At 42.2% G+C, this 24,972-nt stretch overlaps 1 protein-coding gene across 1 annotated transcript; it reads right to left on the reverse strand.

Annotated features, from left to right (window-relative positions):
- Window positions 1-6,868: 6,868 nt before the first annotated feature.
- On the reverse strand, window positions 6,869-15,747 carry LOC140015908 (uncharacterized). Its single transcript, XM_072068743.1, has 9 exons — window positions 15,252-15,747; window positions 12,387-12,482; window positions 11,191-12,320; window positions 10,539-10,800; window positions 9,477-10,106; window positions 8,547-9,353; window positions 8,289-8,405; window positions 8,134-8,231; window positions 6,869-7,411 (listed from the first exon to the last, which is right to left on the reverse strand). The coding sequence occupies exons 1-9, from the start codon at window positions 15,745-15,747 to the stop codon at window positions 6,869-6,871; spliced, it is 4,179 nt and encodes a 1,392-aa protein (XP_071924844.1).
- Window positions 15,748-24,972: the final 9,225 nt, after the last annotated feature.

Genomic DNA, 24,972 nt, shown 5'->3' on the forward strand with positions numbered 1-24,972 from the left:
GTCGCATGCATAGGGACTACATCACACACGACTTCATCAATGTAGGTGCCAATTGAAAAAGGAACACGTATCTGTTTGTAGACACATACCTCTCCTTCTTCACTTAGCTATTGGAAGCGGTATGGGTATGGATGTTTAGTTGTAGGAAGGCCCAAGCTTTCAACCATGAGTAAGCTTGCTACATTGGTGCAACTCCCACCATCAATGATGAGGCTACACACCTTATCACTTACTTTACAACCAGTGTAAAATAAGTTTTCCCTTTGCAATTGCTCGTCCTCCTTGACTCAGGAAGTTAGCACTCATCGTGCTACCAAATAACCGATTTCTCCTGTGTAGGAGAGCATTCTTCCTTAGCCGAGTCACCCTCCAAGCAATCACTCTTGATCAATCCAGGAATCTCCTCACAATTGTTATCATCGGACACGATTTCACCATTGTGAGTAACTAACATGACTCATTGGTTTGGACATTGATACTGAATATGCCCAAACCCTTGGCACTTGAAACACTTGATATCCATACTCCTAGTTTTAGAAGTCTCATGAGGTGCCTTAGAAGTGGACCTAGATGTATCAGGGGCAGAATTGACATTTCGACTAGAAAAGTTACCTTGTGTTCAACTGGTGGTTGGTGTAGCCAAGTGTCCACCTTCATGGTGGCTTTCTTTGGTTGGCTTCCTCTCCAAGCACTCAAGTTTGAGGTGGGGTAGGGTCGGCCACCTCGTCTCATCCTCTTCCCCCTCTTGGCCTTGATGGCCAATTCAAGAAGGGTCATTCATGTCCATGTATTGCTGTAGTTCCAAGGCCTCGTGGAGGTCAGGGTTGAGGCCTCTAAGGAATATTGCCATTGTGGCCTCACTATCTTCTTGAATGTTTGCCCTTATCATGGCCATTTCGATCTCCTTATAGTAGTCCTCCACACTCATGTTGCCTTAAGTGAGAGTTTGGAGCTTTGAGTGGAGGTCGCAGTTGTAGTAACTCGGAACAAACAACTTGCGCATGAGTGCTTTGAGTTCTCGCCAAGTTCGTTCTCGTGGTTCACCTATTCTCCTTCTATTAGTCTGTACTTGGTCCTACCAAACTAGTGCGTAGTCGGTGAACTCAATAGTGACAACCTTCACCTTTTGCTCTTTGCTATAGTCATAACAGTCGAAGACCATCTCAATGCGGCCTTCCCACTCCAAGTAAGCCTCAGGGTCACTTTTACCTTTGAACGCGGGAACTTGAATTTTAAGTCCCTTGAGCTCATTCTTAGACGTGTCCCTTTTAGGCCTCTCGGCTCTTTCCTCACCTTCACTACCTGAGTAGTCTTCACTATTTGCCCCACTAGTGCCATAGTTACTTCGGTTGTCAGACCTAGAACGAGAGCCTCTTATGAAGCTCTTGAAGAGTTCGTCAAAGCGGTTGTGCATTTCCTCCATTTGTTGCTCACTAATCCGCTTAAGTTCATTTTTCATATCAATGAGTAGTCAGTGGTTGGATGAGCTTGCTACATGTCTCGCTTGGTCTTGCAAAAGGTTAGTGAACAAGGAAATAATACAAATATAACCTCACTTCACTCCCTTAGTGTTTCACTCACTCTCATATTTTAACTCTAAAACACTCTAATGAACTCACCAATATTCCTTACCTGTCGGCTTAGGTAGGTGAGAAATGTCGCAAAAGTGCAACAAATGTCACCAACTTTTTCCACAAGAGTAACCAAGAAGCAAGACACAAATGGCATGCAAAAGAAATGGACTAGGACACGATTTGGAAGGTTCTTAGGGGCGGACAAAAGGAAAGGTGCGCTAGTGTGAATGGAATCCAACGAAAGCCCTAGTTCCTAAAATGTAGGAGTGTGTCCAAGTGGGAACAAAAGAGTTACCCAAGCTGTCTACTTAGTTTCCTAATTGGTTTTGGAAAACAAGTTGGTTTTGGAAACCTTTTAGAAAACCCCTTTTCTCTTGGAAACAACTTTAGAACTTTCCAAATTCCTTCCCAATTAGGTTTAGGAAATCAGATTTCAGTCTCCTCGCCCACAAAACCCTTGTTCAAGTCGGTTGGCACCAAGCTGTAAAGTTCACGGCCAATCCGCAACTCACTCACAAACACAAGATCAATCGGCTCAACGAGATAGCTTCGGTTCTCTCTTTTCTTTGTCAAGAACAATGTAATTCAGTTCTTGGTGTCAAGACAATGGATGCTCAACCAAGTGAAGGAAATATCCAACGGGTTACCCAAGACACTCCCAAGAAATTCACTCCAAAGCCAAGGAAGCCCTTCACCATCGTAAGAGAGTACAAGAAGATGTACTCTAGGAGGATGAAACAAGTCCCCACGACACAAGATGTTCAAGAGCTTCAAGAAGTGGTGGATCAAAACTTTTGAACTCCTTTCCAATTAGGTTTAATTTTCTGTTTGGGTGCTAAAATGATGTAGGCAAACTGATTTGGCAATAAAAGTTTACTTTTTTTTTCCGAAACGTTAGGAATTTTATATCACAACCAAGCTATACAGTGTTAGAGCAAGGGCTCCTATTTTAACAAAAGTGCATTTAGCACTCTGGGATGGAGTAATTCCACTCCATATCACAAAAGTTTAGAAGAGCAATTTTGCTCAAACTATAGCACATACTATCAATGTCTTCATTTAACCTATCAAAAAAGCACATTCGAAACCATGAAGTCATTTTCTGAATGTCCTCAATTATAGTGGCTAACTCCAAGCTTCTGGCTTTTCCAGCTCGTATTTGGTCAAGCAGCTTTCTATCCTCAATTCGTATCTTGATGTCTCGACATCCTTTTGTTGCTGCTTTGATCATACAAAGCCTCACAGCATCTGCATTGTCCTGAGCTTTGTTCCCTGCTTGTCTTTCCTTTAGCGACCAGGCTGCAATTCCTTGGCTTATACCATTCGCAGCTGTGATGCCTATGCCAAAGGAATTGTTTCCAATCTAGTGTTGAGTTGCCAGCTTTAGCGTTACCACTTCTGAGCAAGTTTGCTCTCTTCGATTGATCTCTTCTTGCCTTCTTGTTTCTGTTGTACTTTTCCTTGTTCGTTGCTGAGATGCTTCCTGGTACTCTTTCCATTCCTGAGCAGCTTTTTCAATCACTTTAAGGGGATGTTGTTGTGCTAAGTTGAAAATTCTGGCGTTTCTTGATTTCCCAAATTTGCCACAGCACATTGACAGTTAGTGCTATGTGATCATCACCTTCTTGCCTGGTTTTTGCATGCAAAATCATGGAGGTCCACCATTGTTTGAAACAGCCTGTTTGGTCTTCCAATCCGTCCCAGTTAACTAATGCAAATTTCCATATTCCTTTTGCTATCTTGCATTGCAGCAGTAAGTGCTCAATTGATTCCTGTTTTTCTCCACATCCGCAGCATATTGGTTCCCCTCTTCGTGTTCTATGGAAGATATGGGCCTTTGTTGGTATTCCATTATTGATGCACTTCCACACAAAAATTTTCAACTTATATTTGATAGGTAACTTCCAAAGAATCTTCCATAGTTTCCTATCTGTTTGTTGATAGCTGCATCCTGTTCCTTTCTTCCTTTCTTCCCTTCGTTTCCTCTTCTCTTGCTGCAGATATTTGTAGCCAGATGCTACAGTGTATTGACCTGTGTTGCAGTGTTTCCATACCAAACAGTCTCCTCTTTCTGCTATGCTTATTGGGATATTGAGGATGTGTTCTGCATCTTCCCTCTTAAACACTTTGAATATTAGCACTCTATTCCATCTATGCTGAACAATGAGTTGTGATACCTTTTGCAAACTACATCCCTCTGGTTCCTGAGTTTGGATCCTACCTCCACTGTTGTTGTTGATCCAGCTGTCCTTCCAAATGTTGGTCCCTCTTCCGTTTCCTATCTTTTTTTTGCACCCAACTTTAATTACATCTCTGGCACTCATAAGACTTTGCCAAATCCAAGATGCGTTTTTGGGGGTCTTGCACTCAAGCAGTGAGCCATCTTTGTAGTACTTACTTTTCAAAAACTTACTTACCAGAAGGTTGGGTTGGGTCATTATCCTCCAAACTTGTTTTGCAAGTAAGGCTTTGTTGAACTGCTGCATATCTTTGAAACCCATACCTCCATCCTCTTTTGTTCTGATGCATCTTTCCCAGGCAATCCAGTGCTGTTTATCTTTGTTCTCCTTTTGTCCCCACCAACATTTAGCCATCAGTGAGTTGATTTCCTTGCATAGCTTATGGGACAGCTTGTAGCAAGACATGGCGTACGTTGGCATAGCCATGGTTATTGCCTTCAAAAGAGTTTCCTTGCCTGCTGGACTGAGTAGCCTGGTCTTCCAATGCTCCATCTTTTTCCTTATGTTGTCCCTTATAAACCCAAAAATCTGCTCTTTTGATCGTGTAATTATCATTGGCAGCCCCAGATACTTTCCTTGATGTACAGCTCGAATTCCTCGCAGTTCTTCCCCTATTGCATCCTTCACATTCTGTTCAGTGTTCTTGCTGAAGAAAACTGAGGATTTCTCCAAGTTGATTAGTTGACCTGAAGCTGCCTCATATTTGCTTAGGATTACCTTCAACTCTTTTGCTTCTTTTGGATCAGCTTTGCTCAGTATCAACGAGTCATCTGCAAAAAAGAGATGGGTTAGTGCAGGACCATTCCTGCTGATCCTCATTCCTTCAATCCTCTTGCTGCTTTCTGCTTCTCTGAGTAGGCTGGAGAAGCCTTCTGAACAGATCAGGAATAAATATGGTGAGAGAGGATCGCCTTGTCTTAATCCTCTCCCAGGCTTAACCAGTTCCCTCGCTTCTCCATTTACACTGAAAGAATAGGACACAGTAGTTATACAGTTCATAAGCCACTTAATCCAAATGTCACAAAAGCCCATTTTTTCCATCATTGACTTCAAGTAATCCCAATCCACTCTGTCATAGGCTTTAGACATATCGAGTTTAACAGCCATACATCCCATTTTTCCGTTTCTTTTGTTTTTCAGATGATGAAGAAATTCATGCGCTAAAATGACATTATCCAAGATTTTTCTACCCGCAACAAAAGCAGACTGATTTTTGCTAATGCACTTATCAAGCACAGGCTTGAGTCTATTCACTAAGATTTTGGAAATGATTTTGTAAAGAACAGAGCATAAGCTTATGGGTGTAAAGTGCATTAAGCTAGCAGGTGCATGGATTTTGGGAATTAAGGATACAAGAGTGTGGTTAATGGACTTTAGCATGTGACTTGAGTGAAAAAAAGCTTGCACTGCTTCTACTACATCTTTTCTGATGATATCCCAGTAAGTTTGGAAGAAAAGAGGGGTCATGCCATCAATTCCAGGGGCCTTACTGGGATTCATGGAAAACACAGCAGTCTTAATTTCCTTCTCATCCACAGATTTGATTAAGGTCTTATTCATTTGTTCAGTGATTGTGGTTGGAATCCCCTCAAGTATCTCACGAATGCTGTCCTCCCTTGTTGCCGCTATTGAGGCAGTGAAGAGTTGCCTATAGTAATTGGCTATTTCCTTTCCACCTTCCTGCTCTGATTTTGTCCAGCTTCCATCACCTTTTTGAATTTGGTTCATTCTGCATGCCCTTCTCCTCCCATTCACCACTGCATGGAAATATTTGGTATTTTTGTCCCCTTCCCTCAGCCACTGTAATCTTGCTTTTTGACTCCAGAACATTTCCTCTTCTTGATATGCCTTTGTCAATTGTGTTTTCAGATTAGCAATCTCTCCCTTTCCTGTTATCCAGGGTTGCTTCTTTTTCTTTTCTAGTTCCTCTTTGATCTCTGCAATCTTCTTTTTTGCATTACCAATCTTCCTCTTGTGCCACTTTAGGAGATGAATCCTGCAGCTTGTTATCCTTTTGGTCACTTTGTACATCTTGGATCCTTCACATGTTGTATTCCAAGCATCATTGATCAGTTTATGGACTTCCTCATATTGTACCCACCGTTTATCAAAATAAAACCTCCTTTTCCTTCTTCTATTTGCAGGGCAGGTATCCAGTAACAAAATACTGTGATCAGAAGCCCAATTTTCCACATGAGTGCACTTTGCATTAGCAAAAACTTCTAGCCATTCCGGTGTACAAAACCCTCTGTCGAGTCTTTCTTTTATTTCAAAATCTTCATCCCAACTATTCCTCCAGGTCCAGGGCAGTCCTTCGTATCCAATGTCCACCAGGGTGTTCCTTCTTATGAACTCTCGGAAATCAGTAAAAGTCCATTCATCCCTGTCCCTTCCACCCCACTTCTCCTCTTTACATTTTATGTCATTGAAGTCCCCTATTATTATCACCTTGTCCCCCCAGGCCTTTTTCCTTTCAGTAACTATGTCCCATTGCTTTTTCCTCACTTGTTTTTCACAGCTGACGTATATTCTAACTAGCCACCAATTAAGTCTTGCTTCACCATCTTCAATCAGTATTTCAATGGTAAAATCCGTGTGTTGCACCTCCTTCACCTGGACTGAGTTTGTCCAGAAGAAAGCCATACCACCTGCCTTGTTAACCGCATCCACTACATAACTGTTTTCCATTCCCACCTTCTTTTGTATTTGATACATCACTGCCTGCTTGTTTTTAGTTTCACTCATCAGGATTATATCAGGGGAGAGGAGTGTATTGAACTCCCTCAGCTGGGGAACTGTCAAGGGGCTCCCTGCTCCTTGGCAGTTCCACACCATAACCTTCATGGCTTATTGGGGGACCAGGTAAGGCTGATCCCCATCCCTTCCCCCTGCATCTCACAGAGCTCGTTATTGATCTCCATTCTGTTTTTTTTCCCTGCCTGATTCTGATCAGTCGCTTCTCCCATTTCCTCATCCACAAGATGGAACTTCCTTTTCCCCATTGCTTGTGTTTCATTTTGCTGACCTGTGATGTCCCTGATTGGTTGCCTTTTCCTAAGATGGCCTTTTGACTCCTCTTTTTTGTTTCCCTCTTTCAATTGAATTCTTAGTTTCTGGGGTCACCTGTATTTCTGCATCTACCAACGTTTCCTCCGTTTCCTTGTTTTCACCTCCAGGATTCAGAACCTGGCCTACCCCTTCTTTTCCTATGCCATCACAAGTTACCTTTTCTGTCTCACTAGCTATTGGAGTGCTTCCTTCTTGTTCCTTCGTGTTAGTGCTATCACTCACAGGGGCTTTGGTTCGGTTGTCCTCCAGTCCCCTTCCCACAGTTTCAGCTCCCTCCTCTTGGTCCTTTACCATGCATTTTCCACTGTCTCCAACATACTGTTCCTGTATAGCAATTAAATCCTGGTGTCTACTTCCCACACCATTTTGTGTCACCTTGTTGGCTACCGTCCAGCTTCCCATCAGATTCCTTTGTTCAAATGAAAGGCTTTGGTACTTGGGAACAAGTTCTCCATCCTTGTACAACCAGTGTTGCTTCTCATTCTCCTTCCTCTGTGACCTATTGCTTTCCTTTTGGGGTGACATCTTCTGATACGAACGTCGCCAACCTTGTGACGAAACCCGTAAAAGATTAGCTTCAGGATCGACAAGAGGACACCAAGTTTGAAGCGGATGACCTCAACCCGTTAATCACGTGGTTAACGAACCTTGGTATAATGGTAGAAGACGCCACAACCTAGTGCTATTCTAGATTGATAAGTCACGAACACCTAGAGAAATTCTAAGGTATTCAAGAAGCCTTGGAGAAACCAAGAAAACTCTCAAAATCTGATTTATTGATTGAATGCCTAAACCATTGGAAGTGTGGGCTATTTATAGCCTTACATAGAGATGAACAACTAAATGTGGAACTAGTCTAGAGTTGTGGTCTTGACTAAGACTAACAATTGTAGGCTTGACTATTCCATAAGACTAAGAATTGTGGGCTTGACCAAACCTTATGAGGTCATCCCTTAGGTAAACAACCTTATGAGGTCATTGCTTAGGTAAATAACCTTATGAGATCATCGCTTAGGTAAATAAAGCAAGGCTATGGACCATTAAGCCCTTATTACAATGACTTAACTAAAACAGCAAATGTGACTAGAGAAGGGTCACACATGGTTCTCTTTGGCGTGCACTACATGGATGACTTTCATTCCTTCATGCTCAAGCCCCTCAATGACCTTGGGGACAATTTCTTGGCCTTGTATCTCATGAACAAGTCCTTGGAGTTCCTTCCTCATCTTGTTAGCTCGTGCTCGAGTTACGGGTCCTAGGGGAACTCGAATAGTTCGCACTGGTGTCTCTTGGTTCGTATCATCCCCCTCCTCTTCAAAAGGATTTGTCCTCAAATCAGCTTCATCGTCTGCAAGAAAAGGAGATAGATCAGAGACATTGAATGTAGCGCTCACATTGTTCTCACCGGGTAGGTCCAGTTTGTAAGCATTGTCATTGATACGCTTGATGACTTGGAACGGCCCATCTCCTCGAGGAAGTAATTTATTGCGCCTTTGGACTGGGAACCTTTCCTTGCGTAGATCTAACCACACCCAGTCACCAGGTTCAAACACAACGCGTTGGCGTCCCTTGTTAACCCGTTGAGCAACTTGGTCCATCCTTCGCTCAATGTTTAGGCGTACCTGCTCGTGTAATTTCTTGACAAAATCTGCTCGTTTAGCACCATCCATGTTAATGTGCTCAGAAGAAGGTAAAGGTGATAAGTCTAGTGGTGTTAAAGGATTAAAACCATAGACTATTTCAAATGGTGAAAAATGAGTAGAACTATGCACCGTGCGATTGTATGCAAACTCAACATGGGGTAAACACTCTTCCCAGGTTCTAATGTTTTTTCTAATGATGGCACGCAAGAGTGTAGATAGTGTACGATCGACAACCTCAGTTTGGCCATCAGTTTGTGGGTGACTAGTAGTAGAAAATAGCAATTTGGTACCCAATTTTCCCCACAAAGTTTTCCAAAAGTAACTCAAAAATTTGACATCCCTATCAGAGACAATTGTCCTAGGCATGCCATGCAATCTAATGATTTCTTTGAAAAACAAATCAGCAATGTGTGATGCATCATCTATTTTGTGACATGGTATAAAATGTGCCATTTTTGAAAATCTGTCAACAATAACAAAGATGCTATCATTTCCCCTCTTTGACCTAGGCAACCCTAAAACAAAATCCATGGAAATGTCGGTCCAAGGTTCCTTAGGTACAGGTAAAGGACTATAAAGGCCATAGGGTTGAAGTTTAGACTTAGCTTTGTGGCAAGTAATGCATTTAGCCACCATTCGCTCCACATCTCGTTTCATCCTTGGCCAATGGAAGTGCTCTTGAAGGATAGCTAAGGTTTTAGCTACGCCAAAGTGTCCCATCAAGCCACCTCCGTGTGCTTCCCTAACAAGTAAAGAGCGAATAGAGCAGTTAGGTATACATAGTCGATTGAGGTAGAAAAGAAATCCATCAAGGATGTAGAATTTACCTTGAGTTGCTGAACCACAAGAGTCATAAATACCTGAGAAATCTGGGTCATTGGTGTATAACTCTTTGACTAATTCAAATCCTAACAACCTTGCATCAAGTTGGGTGAGCAAAGAGTACCGACGTGATAATGCATCAGCAACAACATTAGTTTTTCCCACTTTGTACTTAATCACATAAGGGAAGGTTTCAATAAATGCAATCCACCTAACATGACGCTTATTCAACTTGTGTTGTGACTTAATGTGCTTAAGCGACTCATGGTCAGTGTGTATGACAAATTCCCTTGGTCTCAAGTAATGTTGCCAAGTTTCTAAAGCACGGATTAAGGAGTACAACTCCTTGTCATAAGTGGAATAGTTCAAAGCTGCCCCATTGAGTTTTTCACTAAAGTATGCAATTGGTTTGCCCTCTTGCATTAGGACAGCTCCAATACCCACCCCAGATGCATCACACTCTATTTCAACCATCTTGTCAAAGCATGGTAATGCAAGTAGTGGTGCATGTGTGAGTTGATGTTTAAGCATTTGGAAAGCACGTACTTGAGCATCTCTCCACACAAATGGCTCATTTTTCTTAATTACAGCAGTTAGAGGTGCAGCAATGGTACTAAAATCTTTAACAAATCGTCTATAAAAACTAGCAAGACCATGGAAGCTACGTACCTCACCCACCGTGCTTGGAGTAGGCCATTCTCGAATTGCTTTAACCTTCTCCTCGTCCACTTTGATTCCCTGTTTACTCACAACAAAGCCTAGGAAGACAAGTTGATCAGTACAAAAGAAGCACTTCTTAAGGTTAGCACAGAGCTTTTCCCTTCGAAGTACATCAAGAACAAGCTTCACATGTTCAACATGCTCATCTAAGCTCCTACTATAAATCAGGATATCGTCAAAATATACAACTACAAATTTTCCAAGGAATGGACGAAGTACGTGGTTCATCAACCTCATGAACGTACTAGGTGCATTAGTTAGTCCAAATGGCATAACTAACCACTCGTACAAGCCATGTTTGGTTTTAAAGGCCGTTTTCCATTCATCCCCCTCTTTCATCCTAATTTGATGATAACCGCTTTTTAGATCAATTTTAGTGAAAATCACAGCACCATATAGCTCATCTAACATATCATCAAGTCTAGGAATAGGGTGACGATATTTTACCGTTATTGCATTAACGGCCCTACAGTCAGTGCACATTCGCCAACTTCCATCCTTTTTAGGCACCAAGATGACGGGAACCGCACATGGGCTCAAGCTTTCTCGTGCCCATCCCTTTGTTAGAAGCTCTTCGATTTGGCGTTGGAGCTCCTTTGTCTCATCTGGACCCATTTTGTAGGCTGGTCTGTTAGGAAGTGGGGCACCTGGAACCAAGTCAATTTGATGCTCAATTCCCCTTATTGGTGGTAGTCCATTTGGAATCTCATCGAGAAAGACATCCTCATAATCCTGCAAAAGAGAGACAATACTAGATGGTAGAGTGTTAGTAAGATCACTTGTAACAACCAACACCTCTTTGCACAAAAGTACAAAGATGGGTGTATTAACACTCAAAGCTTTTCTTACTACATTGGCTTTTATCAATAGACTTTGCCTTTTCTCTCTCTTTTCAATTTTGGCCGGCTCACTATATGTCTTTTTCCTCTCAATTTTCTCGGCCTTATCATTTCCTGTTGAGCTCTCGATTTTTTCTATTTTTTTCTTCTCATTCTCAAGCTCGCTCTCCTTGTTCAGGCTTTCTTGATCTTCACGAACTTGGATAGGAGTGAGTGGCACAAGCACAATCCTCTTCTCGCCTTGCTTGAAGGAGTATTTATTGGTAATGCCATCGAATGTAACTCCCTTGTCGAATTGCCATGGCCTCCCCAATAGTATGTGACATGCTTGCATAGGGACCACGTCGCATAACACCACGTCCTCATACTTTCCAATTCGGAAAGGTACTTGGACTTGCTTGGTCACACGAACATCCCCACTATCATTCAACCATTGCAAACGATAAGGTGTTGGATGTCGTAGAGTGGGTAGTGCTAGTTTCTCCACCATCAAGGCACTAGCGACGTTAGCACAACTACCTCCATCTATGATCAAACTACATACCTTGCCTTTGATATAGCAACGGGTGTAGAAAATGTTCTCCCTTTGTGCATGGTCGGCAGCTTTCACTTGGGTTGCTAAGGCTCGTCTGACAACGAGTCCAACTCGTTCATCGACGGGTAATGCTTCCTCTTCTTCCTCAAGGGATGGCAACTCCTCCTTCTCATCCTCATCATCGGTGAAAAATTCACCATTGGGTAAGATGATCATAGTGCGTTGGTTCGGGCATTGGCTAGCAATATGCCCTCGGCCTTGGCATTTGAAGCATCTAGTATCTCGATTTCGCCCCATGCTCGACTCAATGGCAGTCTTTGGTGTTGCCGTAGACTCCCACTTAGTCATATCCGGCCTTGGTCTTGAAGGGATGGAATTACTCGGCCCTTTATCCTCTTTCTTTGGTGGTGTAGTTCGGAGATAAGAGGGTGAAAAGTTGGAGTAACTCCAAGTCGAACCCCTCCTCTTAATCCTCCTTTCAATCTTGATGGCCTTTTCCACCAAATCCCCAAGTTCCACATAGTGGTGTAACTCTACTTGGTCAGCGATTTCGGGCCTTAGTCCGTTCAAGAAGCGTGCCATTGTTGCTTCTCGATCCTCCATGATGTCTGCCCGTAGCATGAGTATTTCCATTTCTTTGTGATAGTCCTCGACACTTCGTGCTCCTTGGTTGAGGCTTTGAAGCTTTTGGTACAAGTCACGGTAGTAGTGACTAGGTACGAAACGCTTCCTCATTAGTCGTCTTAGCTCTGTCCAAGTTTGTATGGTAGGTTCACGACTCCTCCTTCGACTAGTGGAGAGTTGATCCCACCACACAACGGCGTAGTCGGTGAATTCGACCACGGCCAACTTGACCTTTTGCTCTTCCGAGTAAGTATTGCAGTCGAAAACAAGTTCAATCCGCTTCTCCCACTCTAAGTAGGTATCAGGGTCTGATCGTCCTTGGAAAGGCGGAATTTTCATCTTTATGCCCGGAATGTGGTCATTTGAAGGCCTAACATCACGCTTGGACCTACTTTGCTTATGCTCATAGTTGTTGTCTGAGTTAGAGTCGCTAGACTCATGTGCATAAGCCTTTCCACGGCTGCCTTTGGAGCTTCCATGAGACAACTCTAAGCTGTCAATGCGTTGGTGCATCAGTTCAAGTTTTTGGTCCATCATGCGTCCCAATTCGCCTTTGATTGCTTCTGTGAAAAGTTTAAGATCAAAAGCTTGGGAGCTTGCTCCCCCCTCGTTAGCCATGGTAGGGTAAAAAAAAAATAATAATGGAAAGAAGCAAAGTTTATCTCGCACACTTCCTCACGTGTCTACTCTCGCTCTCGTGTTTGAACACTCTAAGAACTCACCAAGGTATTTTCAAGGCTCCTCGGTCAACTCCTCGAAGAAGTTAGAACTCCTTCTAGTGTGGATCGACTTACCAACCAGGGTCACAAGATTGTAGCACTTTGAACGAAAAAAGAACAAAAGATGAAGGGACTGACCACGACTCAATGAATGACTCAAAGTTGAATTTTAAGGATCCTAGACAAAAACTCTACCCAAAACTGGAATTTTGAGCTGCTGGTTGCTGCATTTCTGGGCAGTGTTTTGGTAGATAAATGGACACTTAGAGGATTCAGAATGACACTTAAAACTAACCTAATGATGCACGAAAATTTCCAGAATTAATGATTGGACAGAAATTCCCCAATGGTTGCAAAGATGGAATCCGAATGGAAGATGAATTTGTGTTGTGGTAGGACTGTTTTGGAAACCCAAGGCTGACTTTTCTTCTTTAATCCTTTGGAAACAAGGATTAGTCTTCCTATTTGCTGGTTCCCATAAATTCTAAGGTCAAGTTCAAGATTGGAACTGATTTGGTTGTTTTTGGGAACAAGGGTGGAAAATTTGACTTGAACAGGTTGGAAAATTTGACTTGAATAGGTTGGGAAATTTGACTTGAATAGGCTGAATATTCTTCTTCTTCCTTTGTTTTTGTTTTCTAATCAGTCAAGAAGAGCCAAATTTCGTGGCTAAAATGTTCTTAGTCAAGAAAGAAGATTGTTGTGGTGAAGACAAGGATTTTGGCAGCTGAAAATTTGCAGCCTTGTTGTTTACCAAGATTTGGTTCCCAAAACCCAGAAACTTCAAGATTCTTTCAAGAATTCAAGATGTTAATTCCCAGAATTCAAGAAACACAAAATTGAAGATGATTTCCTCCCTAAACAATCCAAGATTTCACGATTTGATCAAGACAGATTTTGGTTGGCTTCAAGAATCCCAACTAAAGTTCCAAGAACTTCAAGATTGTGGTTTTAAACAATCAGGAACTTCAAGAAACCCAAGTTTTGGTCAAGACAGATTTCCAGGAATTTTTGTAAGGTTAGCCAGCCAGCTATTTTTTTTTTTTTTTTTATGTAAACAAGAACACAAGGTAATAACTAGATAGGACTCTAAAACCCTTGCTACAAACTGATTTTTTCGGATGAACAGTAACCTCGAATGATCAAATAGAACAAAAGACTGGAATTGAATGGATATAACAGGATAGAAACAAGACTCAAACAAGGAATCAAGAATAAGACACAAAAAAAAAGGCTGGACCAAACCAGGCTAACCACAGCAATTAACAACAACTAGACACAAGTTTATGTCGTAACAAATCTGGAAAAATAACGCAAGAACACGAAGTAACAAATCTGGAAATTGCGGATAGCAACTTAGAACACGAAAACAGAATTTTCGACAACTTGACTCGAAAAGCAAATAAAAAAAAGGATATAACGTGATACCTCTTAATTAGCTCTGATTACCAACTGATACGAACGTCGCCAACCTTGTGACGAAACCCGTAAAAGATTAGCTTCAGGATCGACAAGAGGACACCAAGTTTGAAGCGGATGACCTCAACCCGTTAATCACGTGGTTAACAAACCTTGGTATAATGGTAGAAGACGCTACAACCTAGTGCGATTCTAGATTGATAAGTCACGAACACCTAGAGAAATTCTAAGGTATTCAAGAAGCCTTGGAGAAACCAAGAAAACTCTCAAAATCTGATTTATTGATTGAATGCCTAAACCATTGGAAGTGTGGGCTATTTATAGCCTTACATAGAGATGAACAACTAAATGTGGAACTAGTCTAGAGTTGTGGTCTTGACTAAGACTAACAATTGTAGGCTTGACTATTCCATAAGACTAAGAATTGTGGGCTTGACCAAACCTTATGAGGTCATCCCTTAGGTAAACAACCTTATGAGGTCATTGCTTAGGTAAATAACCTTATGAGATCATCGCTTAGGTAAATAAAGCAAGGCTATGGACCATTAAGCCCTTATTACAATGACTTAACTAAAACAGCAAATGTGACTAGAGAAGGGTCACACATGGTTCTCTTTGGCGTGCACTACATGGATGACTTTCATTCCTTCATGCTCAAGCCCCTCAATGACCTTGGGGACAATTTCTTGGCCTTGTATCTCATGAACAAGTCCTTGGAGTTCCTTCCTCATCTTGTTAGCTCGTGCTCGAGTTACGGGTCCTAGGGGAACTCGAATAGTTCGCACTGGTGTCTCTTGGTTCGTATCATCTTCCCTCCCCCTGCCTTCATCCACGGGCCATATTGGTTCTCATTCTGTCCTTTGCTCAAAACTATATGTGTCTTGCAAGTCCTATCACTGTGACCAATCCTCCCACATTTGTAGCAGAAGTCAGGGCACCTCTCATATTTAAATTGTATCCACTTATACACTCCATCCACTTTCACAGCTGTTCCTCTAGGAAGAGGTTGGGTTGTGTCCATTGTTACCCACAGCTTCAAATGCTTACCTGCCTTCCCTCCCCCTTGAGGAATGATTACCTCCTTCACTTGATCAAACACCTTTCCAATTTTCCTGCCGACTTCTTTTGCTATCCAGTGTAGCGGGAGGTTCCAAACCTGTACCCACAAGGGGGCTAGCCTAAAGGCATTCTCATCCTCTTCAATCCCTTGTTCCCACGATCTGAGGATAAGAATTTGGTTATCCAGTATCCAAGGCCCACCATTCAGGATTTTCTCCCTTTCATCCTCTCTTGGAATAAGGAACTGAAACAGGTTAGGACCTAGTTCTGTTATCCTCAGATCCTTTGGATAGCCCCATGCTACAGTAACAAACTTTTTAACCCCTGTGAAGTTTGCTACTTTTTCCCCCTTAATTCTACCAATTATGCACTTTTGACATTCCTGCACTCCATTGCCCAGATCCTCTGCATCAATTTCAGCCCCCTTCATTTCAGCCAAGGATAGTGCAAATCTCTGAATTATCTCTGCCAAATCTTCCTCCATGACTTGCATACCGTATACTTGCAGGGATTCCTTTAAATCACTTAAAAATGCACAAGAGCTAACCTTTCTGATGTGAGAGTTAAACTAAGACAGCACACAAGCAGAAGCAGAACAGAAAAACTACACTCAAGTGAAAACAGAGACTAAAAGGGTGTTAAAACACAAAGGAGTGAGAAGAAGAGGGAAAACAAGAGAAACACACAGAAGAGAGTTCAGACGAGACGGGCTTGAGGAAAGTAAGACAATTAAACTAATATGTTACCACCTACTGAGAGACTGCATCCTTTCTTGTGTGATGTCCAGCGTTGAAACAGCATGAGAAGGAGCTTTTATTATCTTTCAAAGCGTATCTTCGCACCGTTTGAGGCTTTGTTGCGAAAAGGCCTCTGATCTGACTGTCAATGTTGTTTGCTGATCATATTAAAAGTCTTCCTTACAATTTGTCTGGTAGTGTTGGAAGTTCTTGGAGCAATGTTTTGATAAACGGCATTCGAACGTTGCTGGGTTGAAGAAGTTTCTGGTTTTAAAATTTGAAGAACAGTTGAAGATTTGAATTTTGGAGGGCTGATGGTTGAACGGTACGAAAAGTTCAAAAGGTAGGCGGTGAAAGGGTGTAACAGGCGTAGGTACCGTAAGTCATAAAAACGTGAAGGCTCCCACTTTGGAGAGAAAAGCTCACACTAGAGAGAGAAGCTCACAGATAGAGAGAGAGAGAGAGAGAGGCTCCTTTCTTGTTTCTTTGTTTCTTGCCAATCAAGTTCTTTTTCTTTTCTTGGCTTTCGTTTCTGTTTTTTTTTTTAACTCAACGAACAACAACAACTCTTGGCTGAATGGAAGTAAATTTCCAGATTTGGTTTTGGCTAAACACACACAAGCAACAATCAAGATCCCTCAAGAACTTCCAAGATAATTATCAAGAACTTCAAGATAGCAATCAAGAAACCCTAGAATCTTGTAGGCTCTCCCAAGGTTCACAAATATCAACTAGTTTAACCAAAAATTAGATTTGGAAAACAAGCAAACAACTTGGATGACTCACAAACCAACTTGGACAGATTGTAACCCAAGAAAACCCTAGCGAGATAATGAAACCCTAGCAGTTGCCAAGTCACCTTTCTTGCTGCCCAAGCGGCGAACGAACGAACAAGACAGATTGGTAGCCCCAACCAGAATTTTTGACTCCACAAATGCACACAACCACAGACAGATTTGACACGAATAAGGAACAAGGTGATGGATAGATTTGATGAACAACTAAGACTCAATAACAAAACAATTTATAGACAGAATTTTGATGATGCACAATACGCCACAGCTACGGCCAAACTTATGACACAAGAAACACAACACTTTGGACAGATTATGAGACACAACAAGTAAACAACTTCGGTCCCAATTTCTGTCCAAACACACGTATTAATTCGGGAAACAACGAAGGACAATGGCGGACAGAATTTCTTTTTTTTTTTTAAAAAAAAAACAAGGCAGCGGAAAACACAAACCCCAAACGACACAACGACGAAAACAAGGATATAACGAAAGATACCTCCACCTATGCTCTGAAGCCAACTGATACGCTCCTTGATCAACATGTTTCGAGACACGTAGCACGTTTGCTCAAGGATCTAGCAAGGTTGTCCAATGCTTGGATTGCGGAATCTAAAACCAAGGCGGACAACACGACTCGATTGAAGGTGGTAGAACGACGACTCCAATCGAGGTGAATACTCAAGTGGATAGGTCGGATGAACAATCACGGACAATCACGAGATTGCTCAAGAACCCTTGCCAAGCAAGTGAAGGAGCCGAATGCTCTCAACAATTGAAGAGAAACAACTCAGAATTTTATTATCAATATTGCGTAACCCTTTAACCGTACAAAGTGAGCCTTTATATAGGTTAAGGGACTAATGAAAACCTAAAGACTAAAGGAATGGGAAATGGTTTGGCCATCCTTGGACAAGGTGGGCCGAACCCATGACTCAACAAGTCCTACAACTAGTAACTAATCCAAACAATAACTAAACGGCTCAAGACTAAAAGAAGGCTCAACAGTGGCCGACTCTACTCAGGGAGTTCGTGGACTCCACTTGGCTCTTCATGGGCTTGGAGCAATGTGTAGACAACTTGATTGTCACTCTCCAAGCCTTCAATAGTCTGATGAACTCCTTGTTGGCCTTGAACATTTCGTACAAAGGGCTTGTAGTGACTCCTTGAATTCCTTAGCCCGTGTACGTGTGACTGGGCCCAATGGCACTCGAACTGGATCATTGCGTGGGTTAAGGTCTGTGCACACATCAATAGTGGAGCTTCCAAACCGTGTGGCCGAGACACCACGATGTGAACGCGGAAACAACGATTAGACCGTAGAGGACACGTTGAGTAATGGATGGAATTGAACCCAAACTTGAACCACTCAAGAACGGATTCAACGGTAGAGGACGCCACAATCAAGTGTGTGTGCTTGATTGATAAGTTGATAAACAACCTAGGAACCACGCTAGGATGTTCAACTTAGGTTTCACAAGCTAAAGGAATTTGCCTTAATGGAAGACGAAATTCTGGAATTTTATTAATAATATTGCCAAAACTGAATATAAACAATGACTTGGGGCTATTTATAGCCTTGTCTAGACCTAATAAGACTTGGAAAATAACAAAGGAAATTTGGCCAGCCCTTGGGCCTTCTCTTGGCCGAAACTAACCCAACTAACTACTAACCGTAAGCTTCGGGTGGACCCCCGACTCGCTAATCGAGCAGCGAGACCCCCGAATAGCTTAGCAGAGGGACTAACTAAAGTACTATTGGACCTAAGGCCCACATGGCCGACACTAGGCTCAACATGAGCTAATCAATCTAACCCAATCCGCCCTTGGAAGCTTGCCCATTCGCATCACACCAAGAGTGTTTTAAATGTCAAGGATTTGGCCACATCACCTCTCAATGTGCCAACCAAAGGGCTATACTACTATTGCCAAATGGGGAGGTTGTATCAGATGAAGAGGATGAGTACCGAGGGATGCTGACCCTTGAGGAGGAAGACAATGACTCGAGTGAGGATATACCTACACATGAAGAGATTGGATGCTTAGTGGTTCGAAAGGTGCTCACTGCCCGTGCCAAGGAGGAGGAAATGGAGGTACAACATGACAACCTTTTCTACGCGAGATGTCATATCAAGGATAAGGTTTGTAGTGTTGTTATTGATAGTGAGAGTTGTGCCAATATAGCTAGTCTACTCATGGTAGAAAAGTTAGGGCTCCCAGTGATCAAACATCCTAGACCTTATTGCCTCCAATGGTTGAACAATGAAGGGAAAGTCCGTGTATTCCGGCAAGTGAAAGTGCCATTCCAAATTGGCAAGTATGAAGATGAGGTCACTTGCGACGTAGTGCCAATGCAAGAAAGCCATCTCATTCTTAGGCGACCTTGGCAATACGACTGAGATGTGGAGTTCAAAGGAAGAGCCAATGATACAAACCAAGAGGCACCATTGCGAACTATTCGAGTTTCCCTAGGACCCGTGACTTGAGCACGAGCTAAGAAGATGAGGGAGGAACTCCAAGAGGTTGTTCGTGGGATACAAGGCCAAGAAATTGTCCCCAAGATCATTGAGGGACTTGAGCATGAAGGAATGAAGGTCATCCATGTAGTGCACGTCAAAGAGAACCATGCATAACCCTTCTCAAGTCACATTTGCTGATACGAACCAAGAGACACCAGTGCCAACTATTCGAGTTCCCCTAGGACCCGTAACTCGAGCACGAGCTAACAAGATGAGGAAGGAACTCCAAGGACTTGTTCATGAGATACAAGGCCAAGAAATTGTCCCCAAGGTCATTGAGGGGCTTGAGCATGAAGGAATGAAAGTCATCCATGTAGTGCACGCCAAAGAGAACCATGTGTGACCCTTCTCTAGTCACATTTGCTGTTTTAGTTAAGTCATTGTAATAAGGGCTTAATGGTCCATAGCCTTGCTTTATTTACCTAAGCGATGATCTCATAAGGTTATTTACCTAAGTAATGACCTCATAAGGTTGTTTACCTAAGGGATGACCTCATAAGGTTTGGTCAAGCCCACAATTCTTAGTCTTATGGAATAGTCAAGCCTACAATTGTTAGTCTTAGTCAAGACCACAACTCTAGACTAGTTCCACATTTAGTTGTTCATCTCTATGTAAGGCTATAAATAGCCCACACTTCCAATGGTTTAGGCATTCAATCAATAAATCAGATTTTGAGAGTTTTCTTGGTTTCTCCAAGGCTTCTTGAATACCTTAGAATTTCTCTAGGTGTTCGTGACTTATCAATCTAGAATCGCACTAGGTTGTGGCGTCTTCTACCATTATACCAAGGTTCGTTAACCACGTGATTAACGGATTGAGGTCATCCGCTTCAAACTTGGTGTCCTCTTGTCGATCCTGAAGCTAATCTTTTACGGGTTTCATCACAAGGTTGGCGACGTTCGTATCAGTTGGTAATCAGAGCTAATTAAGAGGTATCACGTTATATCCTTTTTTTTATTTGCTTTTCGAGTCAAGTTGTCGAAAATTCTGTTTTCGTGTTCTAAGTTGCTATCCGCAATTTCCAGATTTGTTACTTCGTGTTCTTGCGTTATTTTTCCAGATTTGTTACGACATAAACTTGTGTCTAGTTGTTGTTAATTGCTGTGGTTAGCCTGGTTTGGTCCAGCCTTTTTTTTTTGTGTCTTATTCTTGATTCCTTGTTTGAGTCTTGTTTCTATCCTGTTATATCCATTCAATTCCAGTCTTTTGTTCTATTTGATCATTCGAGGTTACTGTTCATCCGAAAAAAATCAGTTTGTAGCAAGGGTTTTAGAGTCCTATCTAGTTATTACCTTGTGTTCTTGTTTACATAAAAAAAAAAAATAGCTGGCTAACCTTACAAAAATTCCTGGAAATCTGTCTTGACCAAAACTTGGGTTTCTTGAAGTTCCTGATTGTTTAAAACCACAATCTTGAAGTTCTTGGAACTTTAGTTGGGATTCTTGAAGCCAACCAAAATCTGTCTTGATCAAATCGTGAAATCTTGGATTGTTTAGGGAGGAAATCATCTTCAATTTTGTGTTTCTTGAATTCTGGGAATTAACATCTTGAATTCTTGAAAGAATCTTGAAGTTTCTGGGTTTTGGGAACCAAATCTTGGTAAACAACAAGGCAGCAAATTTTCAGCTGCCAAAATCCTTGTCTTCACCACAACAATCTTCTTTCTTGACTAAGAACATTTTAGCCACGAAATTTGGCTCTTCTTGGCTGATTAGAAAACAAAAACAAAGGAAGAAGAAGAATATTCAGCCTATTCAAGTCAAATTTCCCAACCTATTCAAGTCAAATTTTCCAACCTGTTCAAGTCAAATTTTCCACCCTTGTTCCCAAAAACAACCAAATCAGTTCCAATCTTGAACTTGACCTTAGAATTTATGGGAACCAGCAAATAGGAAGACTAATCCTTGTTTCCAAAGGATTAAAGAAGAAAAGTCAGCCTTGGGTTTCCAAAACAGTCCTACCACAACACAAATTCATCTTCCATTCGGATTCCATCTTTGCAACCATTGGGGAATTTCTGTCCAATCATTAATTCTGGAAATTTTCGTGCATTATTAGGTTAGTTTTAAGTGTCATTCTGAATCCTCTAAGTGTCCATTTATCTACCAAAACACTGCCCAGAAATGCAGCAACCAGCAGCTCAAAATTCCAGTTTTGGGTAGAGTTTTTGTCTAGGATCCTTAAAATTCAACTTTGAGTCATTCATTGAGTCGTGGTCAGTCCCTTCATCTTTTGTTCTTTTTTCGTTCAAAGTGCATCTTGTGACCCTGGTTGGTAAGTCGATCCACACTAGAAGGAGTTCTAACTTCTTCGAGGAGTTGACCGAGGAGCCTTGAAAATACCTTGGTGAGTTCTTAGAGTGTTCAAACACGAGAGCGAGAGTAAACACGTGAGGAAGTGTGCGAGATAAACTTTGCTTCTTTCCATTATTTTTTTTTTTTACCCTACCATGGCTAACGAGGGGGGAGCAAGCTCCCAAGCTTTTGATCTTAAACTTTTCACAGAAGCAATCAAAGGCGAATTGGGACGCATGATGGACCAAAAACTTGAACTGATGCACCAACGCATTGACAGCTTAGAGTTGTCTCATGGAAGCTCCAAAGGCAGCCGTGGAAAGGCTTATGCACATGAGTCTAGCGACTCTAACTCAGACAACAACTATGAGCATAAGCAAAGTAGGTCCAAGCGTGATGCTAGGCCTTCAAATGACCACATTCCGGGCATAAAGATGAAAATTCCGCCTTTCCAAGGACGATCAGACCCTGATGCCTACTTAGAGTGGGAGAAGCGGATTGAACTTGTTTTCGACTGGAATACTTACTCGGAAGAGCAAAAGGTCAAGTTGGCCGTGGTCGAATTCACCGACTACGCCGTTGTGTGGTGGGATCAACTCTCCACTAGTCGAAGGAGGAGTCGTGAACCTACCATACAAACTTGGACAGAGCTAAGACGACTAATGAGGAAGCGTTTCGTACCTAGTCACTACTACCGTGACTTGTACCAAAAGCTTCAAAGCCTCAACCAAGGAGCACGAAGTGTCGAGGACTATCACAAAGAAATGGAAATACTCATGCTACGAGCAGACATCATGGAGGATCGAGAAGCAACAATGGCACGCTTCTTGAACGGACTAAGGCCCGAAATCGCTGACCAAGTAGAGTTACACCACTATGTGGAACTTGGGGATTTGGTGGAAAAGGCCATCAAGATTGAAAGGAGGATTAAGAGGAGGGGTTCGACTTGGAGTTACTCCAACTTTTCACCCTCTTATCTCCGAACTACACCACCAAAGAAAGAGGATAAAGGGCCGAGTAATTCCATCCCTTCAAGACCAAGGCCGGATATGACTAAGTGGGAGTCTACGGCAACACCAAAGACTGCCATTGAGTCGAGCATAGGGCGAAATCGAGATACTAGATGCTTCAAATGCCAAGGCCGAGGGCATATTGCTAGCCAATGCCCGAACCAACGCACTATGATCATCTTACCCAATGGTGAGTTTTTCACCGATGATGAGGATGAGAAGGAGGAGTTGCCATCCCTTGAGGAAGAAGAGGAAGAAGAGGAAGCATTACCCGTCGATGAACGAGTTGGACTCGTTGTCAGACGAGCCTTAGCAACCCAAGTGAAAGCTGCCGACCATGCACAAAAGGAGAACATTTTCTACACCCGTTGCTATATCAAAGGCAAGGTATGTAGTTTGATCATAGATGGAGGTAGCTGTGCTAACGTCGCTAGTGCCTTGATGGTGGAGAAACTAGCACTACCCACTCTACGACATCCAACACCTTATCGTTTGCAATGGTTGAATGATAGTGGGGATGTTCGTGTGACCAAGCAAGTCCAAGTACCTTTCCGAATTGGAAAGTATGAGGACGTGGTGTTATGCGACGTGGTCCCTATGCAAGCATGTCACATACTATTGGGGAGGCCATGGCAATTCGACAAGGGAGTTACATTCGATGGCATTACCAATAAATACTCCTTCAAGCAAGGCGAGAAGAGGATTGTGCTTGTGCCACTCACTCCTATCCAAGTTCGTGAAGATCAAGAAAGCCTGAACAAGGAGAGCGAGCTTGAGAATGAGAAGAAAAAAATAGAAAAAATCGAGAGCTCAACAGGAAATGATAAGGCCGAGAAAATTGAGAGGAAAAAGACATATAGTGAGCCGGCCAAAATTGAAAAGAGAGAGAAAAGGCAAAGTCTATTGATAAAAGCCAATGTAGTAAGAAAAGCTTTGAGTGTTAATACACCCATCTTTGTGCTTTTGTGCAAAGAGGTGTTGGTTGTTACAAGTGATCTTACTAACACTCTACCATCTAGTATTGTCTCTCTTTTGCAGGATTATGAGGATGTCTTTCCCGATGAGATTCCAAATGGACTACCACCAATAAGGGGAATTGAGCATCAAATTGACTTGGTTCCAGGTGCCCCACTTCCTAACAGACCAGCCTACAAAATGGGTCCAGATGAGACAAAGGAGCTCCAACGCCAAATCGAAGAGCTTCTAACAAAGGGATGGGCACGAGAAAGCTTGAGCCCATGTGCGGTTCCCGTCATCTTGGTGCCTAAAAAGGATGGAAGTTGGCGAATGTGTACTGACTGTAGGGCCGTTAATGCAATAACGGTAAAATATCGTCACCCTATTCCTAGACTTGATGATATGTTAGATGAGCTATATGGTGCTGTGATTTTCACTAAAATTGATCTAAAAAGCGGTTATCATCAAATTAGGATGAAAGAGGGGGATGAATGGAAAACGGCCTTTAAAACCAAACATGGCTTGTACGAGTGGTTAGTTATGCCATTTGGACTAACTAATGCACCTAGTACGTTCATGAGGTTGATGAACCACGTACTTCGTCCATTCCTTGGAAAATTTGTAGTTGTATATTTTGACGATATCCTGATTTATAGTAGGAGTTTAGATGAGCATGTTGAACATGTGAAGCTTGTTCTTGATGTACTTCGAAGGGAAAAGCTCTATGCTAACCTTAAGAAGTGCTCCTTTTGTACTGATCAACTTGTCTTCCTAGGCTTTGTTGTGAGTAAACAGGGAATCAAAGTGGACGAGGAGAAGGTTAAAGCAATTCGAGAATGGCCTACTCCAAGCACGGTGGGTGAGGTACGTAGCTTCCATGGTCTTGCTAGTTTTTATAGACGATTTGTTAAAGATTTTAGTACTATTGCTGCACCTCTAACTGCTGTAATTAAGAAAAATGAGCCATTTGTGTGGAGAGATGCTCAAGTACGTGCTTTCCAAATGCTTAAACATCAACTCACACATGCACCACTACTTGCATTACCATGCTTTGACAAGATGTTTGAAATAGAGTATGATGCATCTGGGGTGGGTATTGGAGCTGTCCTAATGCAAGAGGGCAAACCAATTGCATACTTTAGTGAAAAACTCAATGGGGCAGCTTTGAACTATTCCACTTATGATAAGGAGTTGTACTCCTTAATCCGTGCTTTAGAAACTTGGCAACATTACTTGAGACCAAGGGAATTTGTCATACACACTGACCATGAGTCGCTTAAGCACATTAAGTCACAACACAAGTTGAATAAGCGTCATGTTAGGTGGATTGCATTTATTGAAACCTTCCCTTATGTGATTAAGTACAAAGTGGGGAAAACTAATGTTGTTGCTGATGC

The sequence above is a fragment of the Coffea arabica genome, chromosome 10c (assembly GCF_036785885.1).
Source record: "Coffea arabica cultivar ET-39 chromosome 10c, Coffea Arabica ET-39 HiFi, whole genome shotgun sequence".
NCBI lineage: Eukaryota > Viridiplantae > Streptophyta > Magnoliopsida > Gentianales > Rubiaceae > Coffea > Coffea arabica.

What these genes read in the sequence shown, in the direction of transcription:
- LOC140015908 (XM_072068743.1), bottom strand. Translation starts at nt 15,747, where the DNA reads ATGGAGGAAGATTTGGCAGAGATAATTCAGAGATTTGCACTATCCTTG. An exon ending in TCAAGGGGGAGGGAAGGCAG is followed by an intron (nt 12,483 to 15,251) that starts GTAAGCATTTGA and finishes ACTCTAACTCAG; the next exon opens with ACAACAACTATGAGCATAAG. An exon ending in TTACAAACTGGACCTACCCG is followed by an intron (nt 8,232 to 8,288) that starts GTGAGAACAATG and finishes CTTTTCTTGCAG; the next exon opens with ACGATGAAGCTGATTTGAGG.